Source organism: Malania oleifera, chromosome 4 (assembly GCF_029873635.1).
Source record: "Malania oleifera isolate guangnan ecotype guangnan chromosome 4, ASM2987363v1, whole genome shotgun sequence".
NCBI classification, from domain to species: domain Eukaryota; kingdom Viridiplantae; phylum Streptophyta; class Magnoliopsida; order Santalales; family Ximeniaceae; genus Malania; species Malania oleifera.
Window position 1 is genome coordinate 101,598,563 of NC_080420.1, and position 26,987 is coordinate 101,625,549.

The 26,987-nt window shown below is 37.5% G+C and overlaps 2 protein-coding genes across 3 annotated transcripts in view; one reads left to right on the forward strand and one right to left on the reverse strand.

Annotated features, from left to right (window-relative positions):
* The first annotated feature begins 13,964 nt into the window (after positions 1-13,964).
* On the forward strand, positions 13,965-16,190 carry LOC131152609 (pentatricopeptide repeat-containing protein At1g11290, chloroplastic-like). Its single transcript, XM_058104353.1, has one exon. It carries the CDS (start codon positions 14,312-14,314, stop codon positions 16,046-16,048), a length of 1,737 nt encoding a protein of 578 aa, XP_057960336.1. The 5' UTR covers positions 13,965-14,311; the 3' UTR covers positions 16,049-16,190.
* Positions 16,191-20,726: 4,536 nt separating this feature from the next.
* Positions 20,727-26,987, reverse strand: part of LOC131152610 (uncharacterized) — a 40,031-nt gene continuing 33,770 nt past the window's right edge. For both annotated transcript variants that reach the window (XM_058104355.1, XM_058104356.1), the window contains exons 4-5: positions 21,373-21,740; positions 20,727-21,238 (exon numbers count right to left, since the gene is read on the reverse strand). In XM_058104355.1, coding sequence (XP_057960338.1) covers positions 20,974-21,238; positions 21,373-21,740 — 633 coding nt within the window. In that variant the 3' untranslated portion in view covers positions 20,727-20,973. The remainder of the gene's footprint in view (positions 21,239-21,372; positions 21,741-26,987) is intronic.

Below are 26,987 nucleotides of genomic sequence, written 5' to 3' on the forward strand. Positions count from 1 at the left end.
CAAAGCAAATCTCACACTTCTCTCACAAGAATTGCATCAAACAAGATTAGAGAATAAGAGAGATGAGCACTTGTGAATATGAACTAAGAAGCAATGTGTTAGGTTTTGGAATCAAGGATATTTTTCACTACAAGCTTGTATAAATCATCAAAATCATTGTTAAACAAGTCTAAGGACTTGTATTTGTAGGCAAAGTGGGCTACTAGCCGTTTTATGGTCGTTGGGCATTTAAAATAATGAAAAACTATGCAAACTAGCTGTTTATAGCCGTTGGGGCGGAAATCCCGACGCAAACTGCCGATGGTTTTCCCAAAACTATCGATAGTTTTCCTGAAACCATCAAAGTCATCAACATAAAAGTTGTGAGATTTTTTCTTAGCTTTCCATAGACACCAAGATCGCACTTTTTGGATTTTCCTAACAAAAGTTATGCCCCAAATACCAAAATGTGTTCATGTTTTAAACCCAACCAAAAAGTCTTCTAATCACTTAAAACATTCTTGGATAAAAGTATATAAAATATTTTAAGTCTAATGAAGATTAAAACTTATCCAAGTGAGCTTTTTCTCAAATATAAGATATCTTGATTTATGAAAACACAATTTGAAAGATCATTTGATATCTTATATACTTATAATGTCTTTTAGAAAAATATACTTAACTTTCTTAAAGTTTTAGGACATTAACCATGCTTTGACAAAACCGGGACCAAGTGTAAAAATGTTCTTAAAATTAGGATGTTAAAAACTTGTCCCTTTAAAAACATATTTTGAATTTAGGATTGTTTTTGACAAACTCTTTGAATTTAACTTTGAAAACCATGAATGCGAGTTTGTGACTTTAATAAAATCCTATAAACTCGAGTGTCCAAGTATGCATATGCAATGCTCAACTCTTACTCAAAAATTATGCAAGAAACACACCCACAAGAGTTACAACATAGATTATCTCAAACACTCCCCAAATACATATAAGACTACATTAAGCTTCCTTTGGTCATGCTTGGATCCTTCCGAATACGTGTTCATTTGATATTTCCTTCTTGACATCTACTCGGTCCGATCTTTGCTTTCAATCCAGTACTTCATGTATGAGTACCTGTACTAAACATGATCTGCAAAGATAGGAAAACACTAGGAACAATATATAGGTTAGTATCATCAAAACACTTTAAACAATAATGGTGTAGCCACCAAGACTAACAGAATCCATAGATTGCAATATTATTACTTGTTAGCTAAAATCAATTGTATGAATGTTAGCTTGCTAACTTAAAACTTGTAATCTTGATTTTGAAAGTAACATCTTTATGTGTAAAGCTTGATTCCTTGATCAGTAACTCTTGGGACTTATTTTCTAGACAACATCATACACTTTTTCAAAAATCCAACAACATGTGAAATAAAGCATAACATATGGTGTTTATGTTCAGTTAATTGAATTCTTAATCCAAAGTGTTTTAAGTGTATGTGTTTGTGTGAGGGTTGAACCGTAAGATTAAGTCGATCATTCTCATCCTACATCATCGATCGCCTAGGCAAGGCAACCTAGAACTCTCTCTCAATTTTGTTTATTTTTCTCGTTTTAGTTGCTTTTGGCCATGACTATCATATTCTTAAAGATATAAAATTTAAAATAACAATTGCAAAAATGCAAGAAACAAGCTCTTCAAGTTTTCTCTGTTTTCCACTCTAATGGCTTGATTTGCAAAACATATTTAAACCCAAAATCATTAGTACAAAATATTGTTAACATCAAAACCAAATTAAAAAAAACCTTGGGGGATAACATGTTGCAGACTTTTACTTTCAAATGAAAAAAAAAATCATCCTAAAAAGAAGAAGTCAAATCGATCTAAGTAGAAAATCGATCCTGTAAGAGGGGATAAGTTTTTATCTTTTTGGATTATAAAAGAGTAATATTGTCATTTTAAGGCATTAAATTGCATTCCTCTTAGGTTGATATTTTCACTTGCCCTTAGAGTTTCAAATTTAAAAGTTTAGAACTAACAACCTAAGCTTGATAATTGGATTCATTAGAAATGATTTTAAAAATACAAATCTCAAATATTGGATTCATTCTCATTTTAAATGCATTCCCATATTTATATATTTTTCTCACATATCAACTGTGGTTATATGGCTTTGAGTGCAGCCACCGATTTTGATGGTTGCCAATGTTTCATCAAGTTGAGTTGATCAATTAACCTCAAAGCCTCAAACTCTTTATATTTTAGTTTCCTTTATTTGCATTTCTTTGTCATATTGATTTAATCATCTTTCACTTCTCTTCCAATGTCTTTGATCATTTTTTTTTTTTTTTTTGGAATCTAATATTAAATAATTTTATATTTAAAAATAAATTAAAAATACAAAACAATAGGAAAGAAAATCGATTGAAAATTGAGCCATCTTTTATTTTCATAATGGCATATTTTAGCACAAATATTAACTATATAAAGCAATCATCCTAGAAATCTTCACACTATAATTCCATGTTTAAGAGTTTAGATAATCTTTGGACTATAATCTCGTGTTAAGGACTTAAAAGTTCAATCCTTAAATTTAAAATTGCATATTGTTAGACCAAGTGGTTAAGGGTCTTTCATTTCAACTATGTTTTGATGACAACAACTCATTAGCAGTTCTTTAAGGTTACTAACCTTTTTCTCTAGTTGTGTTCAGCTGCACAGAACGGCACCAAAGCAAATAAGTTTCAAATCAGTCAGAAACAACTCGTGACATGACCAAAAGTTCAGCCACTCAAAGCATTCATGGACTCTACATAATATGCAAGTGTTCTAAAGATTGAGTGTGAAAGTGAGAGAAATTATTTTGTAAATCCCTTGTATATGGAGTGACTCAAATAAAGAGTAAGAAATGGGCATATCACACACACACAACAAAACAAGTAAAGCTACTTAAGGTGTCTAAAAACCCTTAAACAGACAAGGACCTTTCTTAGAACTTAAAAAGATTTTTTCTAAAGAAGAAAGAAGGGACTCGTCGACGAATATAGGGCTTCGTCGATGAGTATAACACATACCCTCGTCGATGAACATAGGGTTCTCGTCAACGAAAAGAATCCGAGAATTGTCTGAATTCAGAACCAGCACCTCGTAGACAAACATAGGGCTTCCTCGACGAATATATTGAAGAAGTCGTTGACGAACACAGGGTTCTCGTCGACAAAAAGAAGTTGAGACTTTTCTGAATTCAGAACCAGCACCTCGTCGACGAACACAGGGCTTCGTCGACGAATATATTGAAGAACTCATCAACGAACACAGGGTTCTCATCGACGAAAAGAAACCGAGACTTGTCTGAATTCAGAACCAACAACTCGTCGACGAACACAGGGCTTCGTCGACGAATACACTAAAAAGCTCGTCAACGAAGTATAGATCTCGTCAACGAATGTCGAGGTGTAGGGTTCATTAAATGCAGAAGAATGGCTAGTTTTACCCTTGTCTTGCATCAATAAATGCCCAACGGCTCTCCAGCACCCAGCTCGCCCATTTGGTGTTTAAATAAGGGTTATTGCATTTACTTCTAACCAAGAAAGCTCATTTACTTATTGAGATCATTTATTGTGCTTTCACTCTAGGGTTTCCCTTACTCACTTGCCCTCTTCTTGCTGCTCTTACTTTTGTTTTTACTCCATTGAAAAGAGGACATAGAGTGAGGATATTGTGGTGATACTCAGCTCAAAGGGAGCATTTAATATTGTATTCACCTCTCATCAACTACTTGTATAGAAAGGCCCTTTGTGAGCCATTGTAGGGTATCTCTAAGTGAGTACCTTGTTAAAAGCTCTTTGTGAGCAATTGTGTGTATTAGCTTCTCTGCCTGAAGGAGGATCGTATAGTGTTTTTTGGGAATCCTTGAGTTGGTCTCAAGGCGTGGACGTAGGTGGGGTGCTGAACCACATAAATATCTTTATGTTAAGTTTCTCTTATCTCCTCTCTCTTTTATACTGCTTATTCATTACCATTTGCTACACTTTTATATTGTGATTTTATGCACTTGTTCTTGGCAAGATTTTTGTGTTTGTAGAAAATTTGCATATCCGCAAGGAACGTCTATTCACCCCCCTCTAAACGCTTAACTGAGCCAACAAGTGGTATTAGAGCGCCAGTCGTTGAATTTCAGAGTAACTCCCAGGAAAAAAGATCAATATGGCAGATATGTTTGGCCAAGGTCAATCCGTGGACCGTCCCCCCAAATTTTGTGGAGCTAACTACCTGACTTGGAAAGATCGAATGTCAATCTTTATCCAGGCCTATGACTACCGAATGTGGAACGTCATCACTGAAGGAGACTACACCTTCAAGAGAAGAAGGCGATGACATACCTATTAGAAAACTTCCCGAGGCAGATGCAAAGCTAGCACAACTGAACTTCAAGACCAAGAACTTCCTCTATTGCACTGTAAATGATGAAGAGTACAACCGAATATGCGGATGCAACACGGCTAAGGAAATGTGGGAAAAGCTTCAGGTGACATACGAAGGTACAACCTAGGTAAAAAGGTCAAAAATTTATATGCTAGTAAAAGAATATGAGATGTTTAAAATGGAAGAAGGTGAGAAAATTACTGTCATGTTTACTCGATTCACACACATCACAAATGGACTAAAAGCTCTCGGTAAAGAGTACTCTATGGAAAACAATGTGTAGAAAGTCCTTCGCTCATTACTGGCATCTTGGCATGCCAAGTCCACAGCAATTGAAGAAGCAAAGGACCTCTCAAAGGTCACCCTTGATGAACTGATCGGGTCTCTTATGACCTATGAGATCAAGAAGAAAAATGCTGTCGCAGAAGCTGAAATACCCAAGAAGGCTACCGGAATTGCTCTAAAAGCTGGAAAGCAAAAAGAGCGTAGAAGAGGAAGAAAATGATGATGATGATGATGAAGTCGCCCTCCTTAAAAAAAGATTCAGGAATTTTTTGATGAACAAACGAAATGGCAAACAAAAGGAGAAAGGAGAATCGAGCATAAGAAGCTACAATTGTAAAAAGATCGGGCACCGTATGACCGATTGTCCTCTCTTAAAAAACAAAGGCAACAATCAACAAGAAGACAAAAAGAAGTTCAAAGCAATGAACACAACTGAATGGGATGAATTGGATGGGACCTCAACCGACGAAGAAATCGAGGAAGAAGCTGCTCATTTTTGCCTTATGGCGGACGAACAAAGTGAGGTAAACTCTGATGCCTTCTTATGAAGAACTAGAAGAAAATTGTAGAAAACTCTATATTGAATTAAAAGCACCTAAAAATAAACTCAATCTCTTAGAATAAAATCATTCAAGATGCAAACAAAAACAAATCTGCTTATGTGACACTTTGAAAGAAGAAAATGCATCTCTTAGTCTTGAAAATGAAAAGATCACTAAGGAATACATAAATTGCAAAGAGTCTTCTCAAAAGGAAGTTGGAAGCTTGAAAAGACAAATAATCGAAATTCTTCAAGAAAACTCTACATTGAAAAAGAAGGTGGAAGATCAAAACAATACTATTTATAAATTTACAAATGGTAAAGAAAATTTTGATAAGTTACTTGGAGCTCAAAGGTTTGGAATTTTCAAAGAAGGATTAGGATATGGCCTATCATCTTCAGAATCAATAGGATTTGCAAATCTTTATGCTAAAAGGAGCTCCACATCAAAGAAAGACCCTGTACCTAAACCAAACCCCTCACATGCTAATAAATTTTGCCTATTGTGAAAGAAAAGGTCATGTACGATTTATGTGTCCCTTTAGGGGAAATAGAGGAAAGAACATGAATTAAAAATGGGTGATTAAGAATACTAACCCCATAGGGCCCAAGAAAATGTGGGTACCAAAACAAGTCACTTAATGTTGTGTGCAGGTATGCTTGAAGACCGACTCCATAAGAAACAAATGGTTTCTCAACAGTGGATGTTCAAGACACATGACGAGAGATGCAAGCAAATTTCTCTCTCTCACCTACAAAAGGGAAGGACTAGTCACATTTGGAGACAATTCCAAAGGAAGAATCATCGGGAAAGGTAAAATAGGTAATTCATCCTTGGCTATTGAAAATGTTGCTCTTGTAGATACTTTCAAACACAACTTGTTAAGTGTTAGTCAATTGTGTGATAAAGGATTAAACATTACTTTTCAATCCACCAAATGTTTAGTAAATGATTTAAATGGAAAAACCATCCTCATAGGAAAACGTGAATCCAACATATACACAATTGAGTTTGATGACATCAAAACTTGTAACGTTAGATGTTTAGCAGTTACTAATGAAAATTGTTGGTTATGGCATAGGAGACTAGGTTATGCAAGCATGGACCTACTTCATAAACTTCCATCCAAAGAACTAGTAAATGGCCTACCAAAAGACAATTATGTGAAAGAAAAAATTTGTGATGCATGTCAATATGGAAAACAAGTTAAAACCTCTTTCAAAACCAAGAAAATGATATCTACCTCAAGACCCTTAGAGTTAATCCATCTTGATTTATTTGGCCCTAATGACATAGCTAGTATTAGTGGAAAGCTGTATGCATTTGTTATAGTTGATGACATCTCAAGATTTTCATGGGTAATCTTTCTTGCAAATAAAAGTGACACTTGTAATGCATTCATTCATTTTTGTGGAAAAGTCCAAAATGAAAAGGGAATGTCAATTTTACACATTAGGAGTGATAGAAGGAGAGAATTTAGAAACAAAGAACTAGAAGACTTTTGCAACGAGAATGGCTATTCACACAACTTCTCCGCACCAAAAACTCCACATCAAAACGGAGTAGTTGAAAGAAAAAATCGAACACTCCAAGAAATGGCTAGGACAATGCTCAACGAACATAACTTACCAAAATACTTCTGGGTAGAAACCATTAGCACAGCTTGCTATGTTAGTAACCGAGTCATCATTAGATCCAAATTAGGGAAAACCCCATATGAGATATGGAAGGGTAGGAAACCTAACATTTCACACTTTAAGGTTTTTGGATGTAAATGCTTCATATTAAATGATAGGGATCATTTGGCGAAATTTGATTCAAAATCTGATGAGGGAATTTTTATAGGATATGCCATGAATAACAAAGCATATAGGGTATTCAACAAAAGAATTCAAACTGTTTAAGAATCAACCCATGTTGTGTTTGATGAAACAAACCCTCACGTATCCAAAACACCTGTTGAGATAGATGAAGATAATCAAGTCACCACCTTTAGAATTGAAAAAGAATTTGAACAACTCAAATTAAATAATGATCAAGATACAAACATTGATCATCTAGAATCATCTCCTCAAAAGCCTAATCAACCAGAAGAAGAAAATCATGAACTACCTAGAGCTTGGAAGTTTGTAAAAAATCACCCAACTAATTTTATCATAGGTAGTCCATCCCAAGGAGTTAGCACTAGATCTCACCTAAGAAGTGGATGTAATCATATCGCTTTCGTATCTCATCTAGAACCAAAAAAAACTTTGAGGAAGCTGAAAATGATGAAAACTAGATAAATGCCATGCAAGAAGAACTAGATCAATTTGAAAGAAACAAAGTATGGCACTTGGTTCCTAAACCCAAAAATACTACAATAATTGGCACCAAATGGGTGTTTAGGAATAAAAAAGAAGAAGATATGAATATTGTTAGAAACAAAGCTAGATTGGTAGCCCAAGGGTATAACTAATAAGAGGGTATTGACTATGATGAAACTTATGCCCCTGTGGCAAGACTAGAAGCTATTAAAATGCTACTTGCCTTTGCTTGCTACAAAAACTTTAAGTTATTTCAAATGGATGTAAAAAGCGCATTTTTAAATGGATACATAAATGAAGAAGTCTATGTCAAGCAACCTCCAGGATTTGAGAGCCACCCTCATCCTAATTATGTATACAAACTCTCAAAATCCCTTTACGGACTCAAGCAAGCACCAAGAGCATGGTATAAGCGTTTAAGTAAATTTCTCCTAGACAATGGGTTCACAAGAGGAAAATTCTACACTACGCTTTTCTTAAAACATAAGGAGAATGATAGTCTAGTCATACAGATTTATGTAGATGATATCATTTTCGGTGCCACCAATGAAACTTTATGTCAAGGTTTTGCTCAAACTATGCAGGAAACATTTGAGATGAGTATGATGGGTGAACTAACATTCTTCCTAGGATTACAAATTAAACAAATGAAACATGGAATCTTCATAAATCAAGCCAAATACATTAAGGACATGTTAAAGAAATTCAATCTTGAAATGGGTAAGTCTAAAGTAACCCCTATGAGCATCACAACAAAGTTTGACGCTGATGAAAAAGGGGAAAATGTTGACCAAAAACTCTACCGTGGAATGATCGGTAGTTTGTTGTACCTCACTTCTAACAGGCCCGATATAATGTTCAGTGTTTGTCTATGCGCTAGATTCCAATCTTGTCCCAAAGAATCTCATATTCATGTAGTCAAAAGAATCTATAGATACTTAGCAGGCACCCCATGACTTAGGACTCTTCTATCCTAAGAATGCTCCCTTTGACCTCACATGCTACTTTGATGCTGACTACGATGGTTGCAAAACCAATAGAAAAAACACTAGTGGAACATATCATTTCCTAGGACACTCTTTTGTGTCCTGGTTTTGCAAAAAACAAACCTCCGTAGCTCTCTCAACCACAGAGGCTGAGTATATCGCAGTCGATAGCTGCTATGCTCAAGCCTTATACATGAAACAACAACTTGAGGACTTCAGAATCTTAGTTAAGGGTACTCCAATCCATTGTGACAATACTAGTACCATCAACATTTCAAAAAATCCGTGCCTCCATTCTAGAACTAAGCATATTGAAATTAGGCACCACTTCATTTGAGACCATGTTCAAAAGGGAGACGTTGAGTTGGTTTATGTTCCTACTGAAAATCAACTCGCCAACATTCTAACTAAGCCACTCAATGAAGAAAGATTCCATAAAATCCGGCATGCCCTAGGCATGTGTACTCCTTCAGATATATCATAGGATCCTTATATTGGTTCTTACCCCATTATTTAGCTCATCCTACGCTTAACTTAATTTTTCTCTTTCATTTTGCTCTCGTCAACGAACACAGGGTATTCATCGCTGAGAAGCCTGTCATATTCGTCGACGGACACAGGGGTCTCGTCATCGAATCTGTCTTAATTTTGTCGACGAACATAGGGCCTTATCGACGAAATCTATCGGGACACTTCATATTCCCGCTTACACAACCCTTTCTTTTTGCAAACCCTAGCCATCCTCTTTCGATCCCTCTCCTTCCTCTCGACGCTCTGCCTCTCTCTCCCTTCCTTCTCTCAATCCATCTTGTCCCAAGCACCCTCTCGACCCTCTACCTCACTCCACCTCTATCTCTCTCTCTCTCTCTCTCTCCACTACACACGCTCTCCACAGCCTCCCCTCTCCTTGGCTCTCCACTCGTCACTGCGCCTACCATCTCTTCCATTTCTCTAGCTCTCTCTTTCCCCTTCATCCTTCAATGGCTCCCAGACCAAAGTGTCATAACCTTCAAACCAAGTCCGGTGAAGGCTCCTATCATCGTCCTACCACCAGTCCTTCTTCGACTGCCCCCGCAAACTCCAACCCCCATTTCGTCTCTCTAGAGGCCGCCTATCGCTATCAGAATAACATTCTCAAGTGACACATCATTTACGGGAAAATTGTGCCCTCCGACTTTCTTTAGCTCCATTTTCCCACTCTCCTTTCCAAAATTAAAGCCCTTGGGTGGGATGCTCTCTTCGACCTAGATGATCTTGTCTATGAGGACTTGGTTCGCGAATTCTACGCCAATTTTGTTCCCTCACATCGCGGCATTGCCGCCTACTCCACAGTTCGTAGGATCGTCATTCGACTCTCCGAGGACACATTCTCCGTCATGCTTGGTTGCACCAATTATCCACTCCGAGGCCTCCCCAAGGCTTCTTGGCCCACACGGTTTGACTAGTTCAACTCGCAAGCCCTACTTAAGCTCATTACTGGTAACCCTCGCATTCCCGCCATTGCCCGCCTCAAATCCAAGGACCTTGCAGTTGAATTTAGGATCCTCCACCACACGATCACATACAATCTTTGCCCTCGCACTGGTGGACGGGATTGGGTCACATTGGGCGATATTTTCAGCATGTACTACCTCTAGGTTGGGCATGGTATTTACTTGCCCTCCACCATTGTTCATAATATGGAAGAAAGCCTCAAACGGCAGCAGGGTTGCCTTCCCTATGGTCGTCTCCTCAGGACCTTTTTCGATCATTTTGAGCTCATCCGCGCTGGCTTGCCTTACATTCGTCCTGTGCCTAAGGATATATACACCGAGCCAACCCTTCGCCGCATGCATTTTGAAAAAGACGATGCAACCAACACGTGGGTCAAAGCCCACAAGCAGGGTCAAGTTCCGATCGATGAAGTTGAGGCCGCCATGGAGGAAGAAGAAGAAGAAGAAGAAGGTGAGGATGAGGATACTTCCTATGGCCATATCCTGGAGCACCTGGACAGCCTTCAGTACGCCATGACGCAGTCTAAGATACGTCACCGCAATCTTTTTGATTCCCTATACGCGTCCCTTGCCCGTCAAGAAAACACCAACAGCGCTCGTTTTGACACCATTGACGCTTCTTTTGCTGCCCTCTTTGACCGCCTTGGTCACCCGCGCGAGTAGCTCTCCGTTTCTGCTTTCCCCCAATTTTGATAATGGCAAAGGGGGAGAGATATAGGCTTTTATTCAGATGTATTTCCAGTCAGTGTAGTAGTTTAGTAGTCACTGCAAATAATGTAGTAATTTAATATTTCACTGAAATCATTATACTTAGCAAGTATTGAAATCGTTGAACATAAATGCACTATCTTTGTACCAACATGCTTGAATACTACAATGATTGATATATTGGACTGTTACATATTGATTTTATGCAGGATTACTTGGGAAATGTCTTACTTATAGACGATATGCTGCCAAAAATTTAAATAAAATCTTCATTCATATAATGCAAACATTAAGGGGGAGAATTTATTTAAACTCTAAACCTATACATTTAGTAAGGGGGAGCATATATCTTTCAAAAAGAACACTAATGGATTGTCATCATCAAAAAGGGGGAGAATGTTAGACCAAGTGGTTAAGGGTCTTTCATTCCAACTATATTTTGATGACAACAACCCATTAGCAGTTCATTAAGGCTACTAACCTTTTTCTCTAGTTGTGTTCAACTGCACAGAACGACACCAAAGCAAATGAGTTTCAAATCAACCAGAAGCAACTCGTGACATGACCAAAAGTTCAGCCACTCAAACCATTCATGGACGCTACATAATATGCAAGTGTTCTAAAGATTGAGTGTGAAAGTGAGAGAAATTATTTTGTAAATCCCTTGTATGTCGAGTGACTCAAATAAAGAGCAAGAAATGGACATATCACACACACACAACAAAAACAACCAAAGCAACTTAAGGTATTTAAAAACCCTTAAACAGACAAGGACCTTTCTTAGAACTTAAAAGGATTTTTTTCTAAAGAAGTAAAAAGGGACTCGTCGATGAACACAGGGCTTCGTCAACGAGTATAACACATACCCTCATCAACGAACACAGGGTTCTCGTCGACAAAAAGAAACTGAGGCTTGTCTGAATTTAGAACCAGCACCTCGTCGACGAACACAGGGCTTCGTCGACGAACACAAGGTTCTCGTCAACGAAAAGAAACCGAGACTTGTCTGAATTCAGAACCAGCACCTTATCAACGAACACAGGGCTTCGTCAACGAATATATTGAAGAACTCGTCGACGAACACATGGTTCTCGTTGATGAAAAGAAACCGAGACTTGTCTGAATTTAGAACCAACAACTCATCGACGAACACAGGGCTTTGTCGACGAATACACTAAAGAGCTCGTCGACGAAGTACATATCTTGTCGACGAATGTCGAGGTGTAGGGTTCATTAAATGCAACAGAACGACTAGGTTTACCCTTGTCTTGCATCAATAAATGCCCAACAGCTCTTCAGCACCCAACTCGTCCATTTAGTGTTTAAATAAGGGTTACTGCATTTACTTCTAACCAAGAAAGCTCATTTGCTTATTAAGATCATTTATTGTGCTTTCACTTTAGGGTTCCCCTTATACTCACTTGCCCTCTTCTTGCTGCTCTTACTTTTGTTTTTACTCCATTGAAAAGAGGACATAGTGTGAGGATATTGTGGTGATACTCAGCTCAAAGGGAGCATTAAATATTGTATTCACCTCTCGTTAACTACTTGTATAGAAAGACCCATTGTGAGCCATTGTAGGGTATCTCTAAGTGAGTACCTTGTTAAAAGCTCTTTGTGAGCAATTGTGTGTATTGGCTTCTCTACCTGAAGGAGGATCGTATAGTGGATTTTGGGAATCCTTGAGTTGGTCTCAAGGCGTGGACGTAGGCGGGGTGCCGAACCACGTAAATATCGTCGTGTTAAGTTTCTCTTATCTCCTCTCTCTTTTATACTGCTTATTCATTACCATTTGCTGCACTTTTATATTGTGATTTTATGCACTTGTTCTTGGTAAGATTTTTGTGTTTGTAGAAAATTTGCATATCCGCGAGAAACGTCTATTCACCCCCCCTCTAGACGCTCAACTAGGCCAACACATGTATTTATAAAAAGAATACAATATAAAATTGTATTGACTTCCCTTACCCTCCATTTATGAATTTTGGAATTTAAATTTATATTTATATAGATTTAAACCAAATATAACATAGAATTATATTAAGTTTCTTTAACGTTAAGTTCAGGAAAGGCCTCGACTTTAGATTTGTGTATATTTAGATAAAATGTAATATAAAATTAAATTAAAGTTTATCCAAAACTATTCAAATCCAAATTTAAGGTCGAAAATCTATACTCCTAAACGCAACATAAATTTACATAAATTAAAGTATGAGATTTCAAATTCATACTCAAACACTAACATAAAAACCAAAGAAATCTAAATACCACTTCTCCAATCGATGCTTAAAAAACAGGTATTTTTCATTGGATAAAGTATGAGAAATTATTAGGTAGACCGAGTCTACCACAACAATGACAACTCAAACGTGACAACTCATACACTAAACCACATAAGTAAAACATAATTAATTTTCTTTCTAAAACAAATCAAAAACTCCATGATTAATTTCACTTTCCATAAAAATTACAAAAAGAAAAAAAACCATAATTATTTTTTTCTTCCTCGAAACAAATTACAAAGAAATTCATAGTTAATTCATGGATAAAAATAACAAAAAAAAAAACCCATAATTCATATAGTTATTCAACAAAAGAATTGAGTTTCATGTGTCAATTTAATCATTAATTTTAATAGATTCATTGTTGTGCAACAGAAACATTTATCTTTTATTTAATACAAAATGCTATAAAATTACTAAGCTAATTTTTCATAGATAAATGAATGGGTTTATTTAATTTGGGATATTCATCAAGTTATTCAATAATATGATTTTTGAAATATATTCTAGATTTTTTTTGGCCCAAACATAAAATTTTATAAAATATAGATAAATAACAGAAAAAATATATTTCACTCTAAAAAATAATGACACATTCAACATAATAGTCATTACATAATATCACATTTTATTTTTTAATATAAAATTAAATGGGCAAAAATTAATAATAGAAAAATATCAATTCAGAAAGAAAATTAACTATGATTTTTTAACCATGAATTAACCATGGATTTCTTTGTAATTTGTTTTGGAAAGAAAAATACTATAACTTTTTTTTTTTTTTGTAATTTTTATGAGAAGGGAAATTAATTCTAATTTTTTTTATTTGTTTTAAAAAAATTAATAATATTTTGCTCGTGTGATCTTGTGTATGAATTGTCATTGAATAAGTTCTCCGAGTAACCATTATCAATGTTCAAGTTTTATTATATACAGCATTTTAAAGCTCAAAGATCATATAACCAATGATACTACTGGCTAGCAAGCCTCTTCCATCTCGTCCACTCTCGCATCTCACAATTCTACAACTCCAAAACGCATTCAACTTCTGTAAAACCCCACAAAAAGAACAACCAGAAAAACCCCATCACCTACAACCTCCAAACGTTTCTGTCATCCATAGTAAACACGCCAACTTGGATCAAACTAAACAAATCCACGCCTCCTTAATCAAATCCCATTTCGATCACACCATCCCCATTCTTCAGGATTTTTTCGGCTGCCGTTCGAGCACTTCAGCCCATTACAATTTCATAATAAGCTCTTACATCAAGAACAACCAGCCAAACGATGCGCTTGACATCTATATTCAAATGCGCAAATTGGGCCCCAAAGTTGACAGTTTTACGATCCCATCAATCCTAAAAGCATGTGCCCAAATCTTCTGGGCCAAATTAGGAAAAGAGATGCACGGTTTCATCGCCAAGAATGGGTTGGATTGTGATGTTTTTGTGTGTAATGCGTTGATCCAAATGTATGGTGAATGCGGGAATATGGAGTCAGCGCGCTTCGTGTTTGATGAAATGGCTGACAGAGATGCCGTTTCTTGGAGCACAATGATTTGGGTTTATAGCCGGAATGGACTATTCCGAGAAGCCTTGTATATCATCAAAGAAATGGTTTTCCTGCAAGTAAAGCCCAATGAAGCTGCAATGATTGGCATGGTCAATCTTTTTGCAGGCCTTGCAAATGCGCAAACGGGAAAATCACTGCATGCCTATGTCATAAGGAATACCAAGACTGAAAAAATGGGAGTTCTGATTACTACTGCTCTGATAGACATGTATGCCAAGTGCGGAAATTCAGCTTCTGCCCGAAGCCTCTTTGATGGGTTGCCAGAGAAAAGCATTGTTTCATGGACTGCCATGATTGCAGGCTACATAAGATGTAGTGAAATAGGAGAGGGAGCCAAACTCTTTGGACAAATGTTGGAAGTGAACACGCGCCCAAATGAGATTATGATGCTGAGTCTGATTATCGAGTGTGGATTTGCTGGGGCTTTGGAACTGGGAAAGCAGCTACATGCCTGCATTATGAGAAATGGGTTTCAGATGTCTTTGGATTTGGGCACAGCTCTTGTTGATATGTATGGAAAATGCAGTGAGATAAGATCTGCAAGAGCTCTCTTCTATGGCATGAAGAATGGAGATGTTATGATTTGGTCGGCTATGATTTCAGCTTGTGCAAAAGCCAACTGCATTGATGAGGCTGTCAATCTCTTTGTTTGTATGAGGAGTGCTGGATTGAAGTTGAATGAAGTGACAATGATCAGTCTCCTTTCCCTTTGCAGAGAAGCAGGGGCCCTGGATTTCGGAAGGTGGATGCATGGTTATGTGGAAAAGCAAGCAGTTGAATCCGATGTGATCCTGGAGACTGCACTGGTCGACATGTATGCGAAGTGTGGGGAAATAAATGGGGCCTGGAAGGTGTTCAATGAAGCCAAGCAACGTGATATCTGCATGTGGAATGCCATGATGTCTGGATTTGCAATGCATGGATGTGGTGAGGAAGCTCTGGAACTCTTCTCAGAAATGGAACAGCAAGCTGTTGAACCAAATGACATCACATTTATCGGAGTTATTCATGCTTGTAGTCATGCTGGAATGGTTGCTGAAGGAAAAAGGCATTTTGAGAAAATGGTTCATGACTTCGGTTTGGCTCCAAAGATGGAGCACTATGGGTGCATGGTGGATCTTCTTGGACGAGCTGGACTGCTTGATGAGGCTCATGAGATGGTTCGTAGTATGCCCATGCGACCGAACCACATAGTATTGGGAGCCTTCCTTGCATCCTGTGAGCTTTATAAGAATTCTAGACTAGGGGAAATGGCAGCAAGACAGCTTCTTGAAATGGAATCTCCAAAATGTGGATATAATGTGCAAATGTCAAACTTCTATGCAGCAACAAACAGATGGAATGAGGTTGCAAGGGTGAGAAAAGCGATGAAGGATTCAGGGTTCTTAAAAGAACCAGGTCTTAGCTTGATAGCAAACCATTCAGATCACGAGTTCATGCAGCGTGCATTTGGTTCAATGGCTTTGCTAGGCTAGACTAAGGGACCTTAGCTCATGTTTGGTGCAATACATTAGAATGGGACTGGCTAAAGAGGGGCTAAGCCCATATACCGATATACGTGAGACAGGGCTCGCCCCCCACATAAAAATGAAAAATAAAAAATAAAAAACTTTAGCCTGCTCTGTGTTGAAATATGGCTCATTCTAGAAGCCTACAATTGCCATTGAAGTCTTCAATGGTGGGCTATTTTTTCAAAGGTAGGTGATTAGTGGTTGTAATAGTGGTATTTCCTAACCTATATAAACCCATCACCTCCATTTGTATTCTCATCCCCAAAATTGCCTACTTCTCTCTTAGGCACATTCTCTCTTCTCTCTCTCATTTTGTAATATTTCTACAATAGAGAAATATTGATTGATAGTGTCCGAGGACGTAGGCACAATTTGCCGAACCTCATTAATTCTGGTGTTCTTCCTTTTATCTATTCAGTAGTTAACTTTTGTCGGGTATAGTTGTAGTAATATATTGTGTTAATTACATGTCTAAGGAAAATTCTGTCTAGGAAAGAGGGATTTAAGCGGTCCGTTGTGACCCCCCACTTCCCTGGGAAATTACCTGGTGTAATTTTGCACAATTATTTACTCTCTATTTACTTGTACAATTGTAATTGTGATAAAGTTAGGTGGAACAATCTCAAGTTTCACAACAATTGGTATCAGAGCCAAGGTTATTCTTAGTATGCTCTGTGGTTACAGCTTAGTCTGATCTTCCACATCAGAAAAGTTTTCCTTGAGCTATTAGCATTCCGCATCAGCAGCTATTGAATAGCATTTATGGCAGAGATGGCAGATAGTGCAAAAGCATCCACATCAAACTCGTCTATTTTGGCAAGAACTACTGTGACAAATGCCAGATTTGCAGTGGAGATTTTTTACGGCGCCGGTCATTTTGGTATGTGGCAAAGTGAGGTTCTAGACGCTCTTTTTCAGCAAGGTCTAGACATTGCCATTGAAGAAGAGAAACCAGAAGATATTGAGAAGAAAGAATGGGGGACCATCAATCGGTTAGCATATGGTACAATTCGATCGTGTCTTTCAAGAGAGCAGAAGTATGCATTCTGTAAGGAAACTTCTGCAAACAAGTTGTGGAAGGCACTGGAGAAAAAGTTTTTGAAGAAAAGCTCTCAAAATAAACTCCATATGAAGAAGAGACTATTTTGCTTCAGTTATGTCTCGGGTACCACTATGAATGATCATATCACCAACTTTAATAGGTTGGTTACTGATCTAGTTAATCTGGATGAGACTTTTAAAGATGAAGACCTGGCTTTGATGTTGTTGGGATCCCTTCCTGAGGAGTTTGAGTTTCTTGAAACTACTCTGCTCCATGGAAAGGATAAAGTGTCTCTTGGCGAGGTTTGTGCTGCTTTGTAAAGCCATGAATGAAGAAATGCAGTCCCTTCATAAGAATCGAACATGGAAGCTTGTTAGTCTTCCGAAGGGAAAGAAGGCAATCGGGTGTAAATGGGTATATACAAAGAAAGATGGATTTCCTGACAAGAATAGTGTTCGCTACAAAGCAAGGTTGGTGGCTAAAGGCTATGCACAAACGGAGGGAATTGATTACAATGAGGTATTTTCTCCAGTAGTAAAACATTCCTCTATTAGAATCTTATTGGCTTTGGTAGCAAAATTGGATATGGAACTAGTTCAATTAGATGTAAAAACTGCATTTTTACATGGAGACTTGGAAGAGGAAATCTACATGACTCAGCCAGGAGGTTTCAAAGTTGCTGGAAAAGAAAATATGGTGTGCAAACTTGAAAAATCGTTGTATGGATTAAAGCAATCCCCAAGGCAGTGGTACAAACGATTTGACAAGTTTATGATGGGGCAAAAGTACAAAAGAAGCAAATATGATCACTGTGTGTATTTTTGCAAGCTACAAGATAGATCCTTCATATATCTTCTTCTTTATGTTGATGATATATTGATAGCCTCCAAGAGTCAGACAGAAATTGACAAACTAAAGGCTCGATTGAATAGGGAGTTTGAGATGAAAGATCTAGGCGAAGCAAAGAAAATTCTCGGTATGGAGATAAGTAGAGAAAGGAAATTGGGGAGGCTTTGTTTGACTCAAAAATAATATTTGAGGAAAGTACTGAAGCGTTTTGGTATGGATGAGAAGTCAAAACCTGTTAGTACTCCGCTTGCTCCTCATTTCAAACTGAATGCATCTATGTCTCCAAAAACTGAAGCAGAACGAGAATACATGTCAAAAGTACCGTATTCAAGTGCTGTTGGTAGCTTGATGTATGCCATGGTGTGTACAAGGCCCGATATTTCACAAGCCGTTGGAGTTGTGAGCAGGTATATGCATGATCCTGGAAAGGAACATTGGCAAGCTGTGAAATGGATTCTACGATACATTTTGTATACGGTAGATGTTGGACTAATATTTGAGCAGGATAAGCAAGATGATCATAGTATTGTTGGATACTGTGATTCCGACTACGCTGGTGATTTGGATAAGCGTCGGTCAACTACTGGCTATATTTTTACTCTTGCAAAAGCGCCAGTTAGTTGGAGGTCTACCTTACAGTCAACAGTTGCTTTGTCCACTACATAGGCAGAGTATATGGCAATCACAGAGGCTGTGAAGGAGGCAATTTGGCTTCAAAGATTGATGAAAGATTTGGGAATTGAACAGAAGCACATCAAGGTGCATTGTGATAGCCAAAGTGCTATCCATCTAGCAAAGAACCAAGTCTACCATTCAAGGACAAAGCACATCGACGTTCGATATCACTTTGTTCGAGAAATTCTGAAAGAAGGTGGAGTAATAATCCAGAAGATTCGAACCACTGAGAATCCTGCTGATATGATGACAAAAGTGGTAACTGTGGTCAAGTTTCAACATTACTTGAACTTGATCAACATTGTCAAAAATTGAAAGATTTGCGCTACAAGCGCGTTTGAAGACATTATGGAATCTATGAGAGATGTTAAGAGATGGAATTTCGCCAAGGTGGAAATTTGTTGAAATATGGCTCATTCTAGAAGCCTAAAATTGCCATTGAAGTCTTCAATGGTGGGCTATTTTTTCAAAGGTAGGTGATTAGTGGTTGTAATAGTGGTATTTCCTAACCTATATAAACCCATCACCTCCATTTGTATTCTCATCCCCAAAATTGCCTACTTCTCTCTTAGGCACATTCTCTCTTCTCTCTCTCATTTTGTAATATTTCTACAATAGAGAAATATTGATTGATAGTGTCCGAGGACGTAGGCACAATTTGCCGAACCTCATTAATTCTGGTGTTCTTCCTTTTATCTATTCAGTAGTTAACTTTTGTCGGGTATAGTTGTAGTAATATATTGTGTTAATTACATGTCTAAGGAAAATTCTGTCTAGGAAAGAGGGATTTAAGCGGTCCGTTGTGACCCCCCACTTCCCTGAGAATTTACCTGGTGTAATTTTGCACAATTATTTACTCTCTATTTACCTGTACAATTGTAATTGTGATAAAGTTAGGTGGAACAATCTCAAGTTTCACAACACTCTGCCTAAGCCACCATTTGCGCAAACCATACATATTTAAAACCCCCCCCCCCCCCCTTTCCCCTAACAAATGGAGGTTGTTATTTGTGTGGCATGTCCATTGCTGCCATGTTCTCTTTGTCTTCATCCTTCATAACCCTAAAAAACCCTGCCTCATCTCTCTACTTCTCCAAGCTTCTTCAATGGAGTTCATGTCAAAAACCTGGTTGCCCTCCCTCATCACTTAGGTAATGCTTCAATTCTTTGCACTTATAAACAGGCCCCACCAACGGCCTATTGCCATTCACCACCCCTCGATTCTCTCACCTTCACCATACAAACCTTCTTTAATTTTTTATTAATTCAATCCCCTGATGAACTAAACCTACAACAATCAACGAAGTGGTTCCAAGCAAAATGATATAGCTGTGTATATATATTGAAAGGATTGGCTTGAGGCTTGTCATCATGAATTTGTGTGCGCGCGCACGCACGCTGAATTTAAGCAATTGAGGTCATGAGAGTGACTAAATTGAAGATGAATTTTTAACCCTACAGGGAAGGAATATATTAGAAATCCAAGAGTGGTGTTTAATGAATGGTGAGAGGGTCTTGGGTGTATGTAAAACCCTAATCAAAGAGTGCAGCAAGCTGCAAGCCCGGTGGTGAGAGGGGGAGGATCGCTAAGTTGTAACTAGCTTGTAGACAAATGTTAGATCTTTTTATTGTAAGTGTATTTTGACATTTCGAATGATTAGCATATTCAATGAGTGTCCTGATCTAAAATTGGCACTGAATAATTCTAGCCAGTTCAGTCCTATAAGCTTTAGTCAATAGTCACAGAACCAAATGCACCCGCAGGGTCTATATCTGCAAATTATCGGAAATTAATGGAAGTTCGCTGAGATGACCTGAAGAGAATTGTCACTGATTGAGGCTGGTGAACGCAGGTGGCTAATTGGCTCAACATAGATCCAGCCATCAACCTCTCACAAGGGAAATTGGCCGTGGCTTTTGATCGATCTTGGTAACGCAGCTCCCAGCCATCTGTTTCAGACAGCAAATAATATTTTGGGTTTGTAATGATCTTGTCACTAGCGAAGCAAGCTCCTCTAAACATCTTTAATGCGATGGAAACCATTATTGCGGCCTCAGCAGAATTAGAAAAACTAATTGGCAGAAAATACTCTAAATTATAAATGCATAGACAAAAGAATAACAGTAATTTACATGTAAATGAACATTTTTTGGGGGGGGGGGGGGGGGGTGGCGGTGGTGTTGAAGCAACAAACAATGCCAAATGTTTCCCTATAGTTGCCATCACCCATTTTTGTGATACAAAGTACACAATTAAGGCATTAACCAACCCATCCATTTTTTTTTTTTAATTTTTGTGATACAAAGTACATGATGAAGGGCATTATCCAAGCCACTGCTCAGCACGGCGCTCTCCACCTCCTCCAACAGAATGTCGGATGCTAATCTTCTCTGTCGCATACTTTTGCTGAAGCCATTCAAAAGCATTCACATCAAGTTTCCCAGTAACCGATTTTCCCTGCTTCCTATGAATATGCTGTTCCCGTATGGATGCCCAAAGTCTCTCAATAGCATCCCTTTGCCGAGAAGTGAACCGTGTTATATTATCATAAGCATGCTTTACTAAAATATCTATGACTGTTTGGCACCTGAAAAGAACAGGTTTGGAACACTCAAATGAAAATATTTAAATTCTAAAAAATAATAATAATAACAAATATAACAAAAATAAAAGGAATATATGAAAAATTATGAACACAAAATAAGCAGCAAAAAGTTTGACCATGGAGTTCTGTAACGCCTTGCAGCAATCTCTAAACATATAATAAGGGCTTCTCTCTGCAACTTGAGGAATCTCTTAGTCTCTTCTTCGTCCTTCCTGATCTTGGCTGCAGTGTCTTTCTTCCCCTTTGACAAATCGTCTTTCTTCATTGTGTTTGGAATCAGAGCATCAAGCCCAAATGGATCAGACTCTTCCTTGTTATTACCTTCAAATGATGAAACTGCAGATGTATCCTGCTTGCTTTGAACGCTGACTTCCCCGATTTCTGTCTCATCTTGAAGGGCCAGAGCTTCCTCTTTATCATCATCATCAGTCGCAATTGGGAGACTACAGATGCCTTCTTTTATTCGCCTAGCTGTTTTTGAGAACTGAAAAATATTCCCACCAAGTGGAAATATTACAAAAGAAATATGATCTGCTTGGTGAAAATCATACAAACCTAGTCCAATCAAATTCATATTTTCACATAGAATGATCATCGCCATACCCACACCCCAACTACGATGATGGTCATGGCGATGATGATGATGATAATAACCTTCAAATCCTAAGACATGATTCATGGATCACACACGCAGAAATTCATCAAGATTTTTTGATAAAAGTGCCTCTCTGGCTCTATCAGAACTTTTCAGATAGAGACTAACCAACAATGATTTTCTAACAACCTCATGGAGATGCTTATATCTGTGCAAGGAGAGTGACAGGATGCTAATGGCATTATCTTTGCTTGGATTTAAGGAAAACAGAAAATAATACAAATAAGAAAAACACAGTATCTATGCTTCCATAACAAATGAGAACAATCTAGACTTTTTCTTCAGCATTAAAACTACTAGAAGCTTGAAATTTGAACATTCACTTAAATTAATTTAATCAAACATAGTGCATTTTTCTTTTGTATGAGAAGCGAGCTACTTTAGAACAGTTTCATCCAACTAATGCTTTCCAATGCGAGAATGTGGCATCAGAGTCAAATTCCCTCTTTCAATAAATTGCTCCTAACATTTTTACAGGGCAATCAATTCTACTGGGGTGACCCCAAAACAAATTTAAAGCCTTCACTTGCACCATACCAACAAAATGTCAAACTTTTAAAAACCTATCACATACCAGGCTCAAAATCTAATTTCTGTTTTCCTCAATATAGTGAAATCCCTCCTAGTGTCAGTTATGCCCCTCATGTTTGTCTCACTATCCAACTCCACTTCATTTGAGATCTTGGAGCAAGCTTTGTCATTAATGAGTCTAATGGCCTCATTTAAAATATCTTCTTCCATGACCCTAATGAGATCGAAATTGTTATCCATCCCATCACTTTTGAGGACTCTAGAATATTGATCTTGAAGCTTGTTTGTATATATATATTTTTCACATCCCATTGCCTATCAGTATGTATAAATTCAAAATGAAGCCATCTATCCGTTGTCTGTTTCCAGTCAAGCTCTTTGGCCAGCCAATGTTAAAAGAGCTTTAGCCAAGTTAGTACACTAAAGAAGGTATATCCCTATGATCTCCAAGGTATGACAAACATCTTCCCCCTCAAGATATCCACTATGTGCAAACCTAATAGAGACAGTTGATCATGCATTCATACATTCCATCATCCACCTGCACCCACTTCTTTATTATATGACCTCCTTTTGGCTCTATTACAAGGTCTGGTGGCAGATACTTCAGCTATATATTAGCAACTACATGAAGCAGGCAATTAGAGGTTCGTGAATAAGAAATATCAAGAGTTCTAGGATATCCACAGGTCCTGCCATTATATAGGGGTAGGTTGTCATTTTTTATTTACATTCTTTTCATGAGTTTATAAATTTAGTAATTTTTAGGGGTTCTAACTTTCCATTATTTGGTTTATTAAAGTCCTAGAGCACGTAGTAGTTTCTATTATAGTCCTAACTGGTTTAGATTATATTTCTGTCTTTCATGATTGTTGGGAATTTGGCCAATGTACAGATATTTTGATTGGTAATCCAAGTCTTTTTTATTGTGTTTATGAGTCTATTACTTTTTTTATAGAAAAAGAAGAAGATTGATTGAAAAATCAAGAATGTCAAATAAAAAAATAAAAGAATAAAACATCCTCCTAAGGGAAAAAAAAAACGAAAAAGAAAAAACAAAGAATAAATCCATCAGAATAAATCCAATCCCACTGAATATCAGAGAAGCTCAATCCTTTAAAGCACCCAGAGCCAACATACTAAAGTGAAGCCAGGAAGTCAATCTTCTTCCAAACCAGCAAAGAATTCAGCTTATTCCTTGAAAAAATATGCACATTATGTTCCTACCATAAACCCCACATCACTGCATAATAAGCATAGTGGTGCCAAACCCATTCTTCAAAAACCCAAAAAGGAAACTGCCAAAAATTCCTCCACCATTTCTGGACATACCCAACTCTCTTACCGTTTATGGGTCTATTATACCATTGTAATCTTCATATGTAGCAAGCTTTGATTAATGAAATTCTGTGCTACTGACTGCATGTGTACCCGAGTGACTTCTCTGTTTTTCTTTCTCCAAGTGTGCCTTATTCTTATTCTCATTTTGGGTACCATCCATGCAACACTATTCACAGCTCCTGAACTTCTCTGTTTCTTTCTCCTTGCAAACCTAACCATTATTCTATCCTTCTATCAAATAAGAGCTCTAAAACCCTGCAATATTTTCTTGTTTTTTACCACAACAAAACCCTAATCCTAGCAATCTAAAGCCCTAACTTTCTAGCTGGCAAGAATTCCCAACTATTACTTCAATCGATTCTAGCTCTCCTTGCAATCAAAATCCCAATTGAATCTATTCCCAGTTGACTTCTAAACCCTGGTCCCTTTTTCCACCCTAACCACAGTTATAAATGCCTCATTTGCCCTAGGCAAAAGCCCACCTAAGCCACACGGTCAGATATCTCCCATTCTGTCCCATATAACTAGGATACCCTAATTCTACCCTCCAACATGAATTATATGGGAGGAGAGGAACCATGCTTTAGGGTGCATTTGGATGAGGGTGAACAAAGTTAAGAGCTGTTACAATACCGAGATTTTAAAATCCCTATCTAAGAATTTCTTAGACAAAATATTTTACCTCATGATTCACTTTGGTAGTGGTTGGCATATTATCAAGGCAATTGGATTTGGGCAAGGTTATGGTGGGGATGGTGACACAGGTGGTACTTTTTACACCGCCAAGGAGACAAGGGCTGTGGCTGCGGGGAGGTGGTAATGGCTTGGGGGAGATGGCGATAGTAGTGATTGTGGTAAGATAGCGGTGATGGTGGCATCATGATGCTGACCCTCAGAGTTGTAATTGAGAACTGGATAAACAAAAGAACAATAAACCAAAGAAAAAACCTGAAGAGACCTGTTTTGGTAGTATTTCAAGTATTTGGTTCAATTCCAGTTCCAGCAAGTTAAAAACCAAACAGACCTGGTTCTTTTCCTTATTGTATCTACAAATGGAAATGAACCAATCTGTAAACAGAATGGGATCAAATAATTTCAGAACCAAAGTAGAAACAAACAAAAACAAACTAAGCGGATTGAAATTAACCAAATAAAAATTGTAAAATAAAATTTACCATGCCTTTCTATTTTCCTCTTCTTGTAACCAGAGATTCAAAGCCTAACTCAAAGGTTACAACTGTAATGTGATACCAACTATGCCAAATGAATTTTTGTGATAAGCTTTAAACAATACAATATTTAATAGATTTAGGTGAATGAAGGCCTTACATCTAGATCACAAAACACTACTCATTTACTTTGGCTTTTAGCATACTACCACAGCATCCCAATTCACTCAAAGGTGTGTTGCAACAACCCCCTTTTGCCTCTTCCTTTCTGGTAAATTGGAAGGGTTTAGATTTCCAGGTATCAAATATCAATTAAGCTTCAATTAATTCCAGAGGAAAAATATAATTTTCTTAGGCCAAAAGGATTAAAATCATTTTCCAAATTGATTTTTATTCTCGATATTAAATTACTAAGTATATGCCAAATCTTGGGCCTTTATTTAGGCCCAACGAATATACAATTCACAAAGGAACTGAACCAAATTCAATGGTGGTAATGGTAGGGGCAGCAAGGTAATGGTAGTTATAGTGGTGCTGGTCGAGCTATGGAGGTGGCAAGCAGTGGAGGTGATGATGGCAGCAGTGGTGATGAAAGGAGAGAGATAAATGTCAATGGGGATACAAGGGGTGGTAGTGTAGTTTAACCCATTTATCAAAGGGAAAATTTTTAAATCCCATCTTCTTAGGTGGATCTAAAGAATGGAACGAAAAAGAAAAAAGAAAAAAGAAAAAGAGGGACATCATTCAGAGTTGGAGGGAGATTTGAAAGCCTTACTTTTTACCAATACTGGAAAGAATGCCAATCAGAAGAATAACCTAGAAAGACAAAACAAAAAGAAGAAAATGAGAAACAATATGAAGCAGACGCCAACCAATCCTGCTGAAAGTCTGAGGCAGACACTCATTTGAAGCAAACAACCAAAAAGGCTTGTAAAGAAATGAGAAAGCCAATTCTAACCAAAGCAGCTACAAAGGCAAAGAGTGCCCATTAAAGGTGCAACAATCCCTCCAATCAGATGCTCCAAAGAACTGCAAAAAACAGCACAGTTTTTGTGATACCACTACCACTTAATTTACATCAAACCTGAATAATTGCTTGCTTTGCGTGGCTGTTTTTGTTTCCCTATGTGTTGAATGATTGGGTGAAATACACAAGCTCCTTAAAATTCATTGAATTGTGTTTCACTCCTTGAAGTTTTAATTGTACCAGCTTGATCCTTCAGTTTCAGTTTCATCTTTGATGAAATTCCTGAACAAGGACTTGAATTTTCCTGAAGGCGAAGTCTCAACAATCAAACAATTACAATTTAAACGTTATTCTAAGCATGTTATGCATTTGTCTTGAGAAGAAATCAATGTGTACTCTTTAAGTTAATAAACATAAGAATGTAATTGAATCTAAATCTGGTAGAAGAGGCTTGGATGAGATCAAAGAAGATACAGGTTAAAAATTGCTCAATACAAAGATTTTTAAGTCAAAATGTAAAAATCAGAATGTTTGGACACTTGGGAAAGAGACAGATGGAAAAAATCTTGCAGCAACAGCAATGTTGTCTAGTTCTATTACTTCCAGAAAACAGTATGATCTATTTCTGTAAGCCCTCTAGAGGGAGAAGAAAGAGGTGAAATTAAGAGAGGAGCGAGGAGAGAGAAAGATCGTGAGGATAACACAAGGGGACTCCTTGGAATAATGATGTTGTTCATACTTGTAATATGCGTGTGTGTGCATGCGTGCATGTGTGTATATATATATGATTATTTCTTAAATTGGGAACAACCTAAGAGTAGATTTAAGTTATAGCTTGTGGTTGCATACTTCATTTTTAACAAATCAGGTCCAGAGATGTGTATGTTTGAGTGAGAGTAGCTCAGAGAATGTTTCCCATTCGTTTATACACTGTTCATTTGCTAGGGGTCTGTGGAATAGATTATTAGGAGTTCTTGGTGAAGCTTGGGTGTGACTGAAATTAAGGGAGGAGCTTTTGAGTATTCCTTTTGTTGGTTTTGGAAAGGTAAGGATGTTGGCAGGTTGTCA

Excerpts from the sequence above, each read along its gene's own strand:
- LOC131152609 (XM_058104353.1), top strand. The coding sequence starts at position 14,312 with ATGCGCAAATTGGGCCCCAAAGTTGACAGTTTTACGATCCCATCAATC.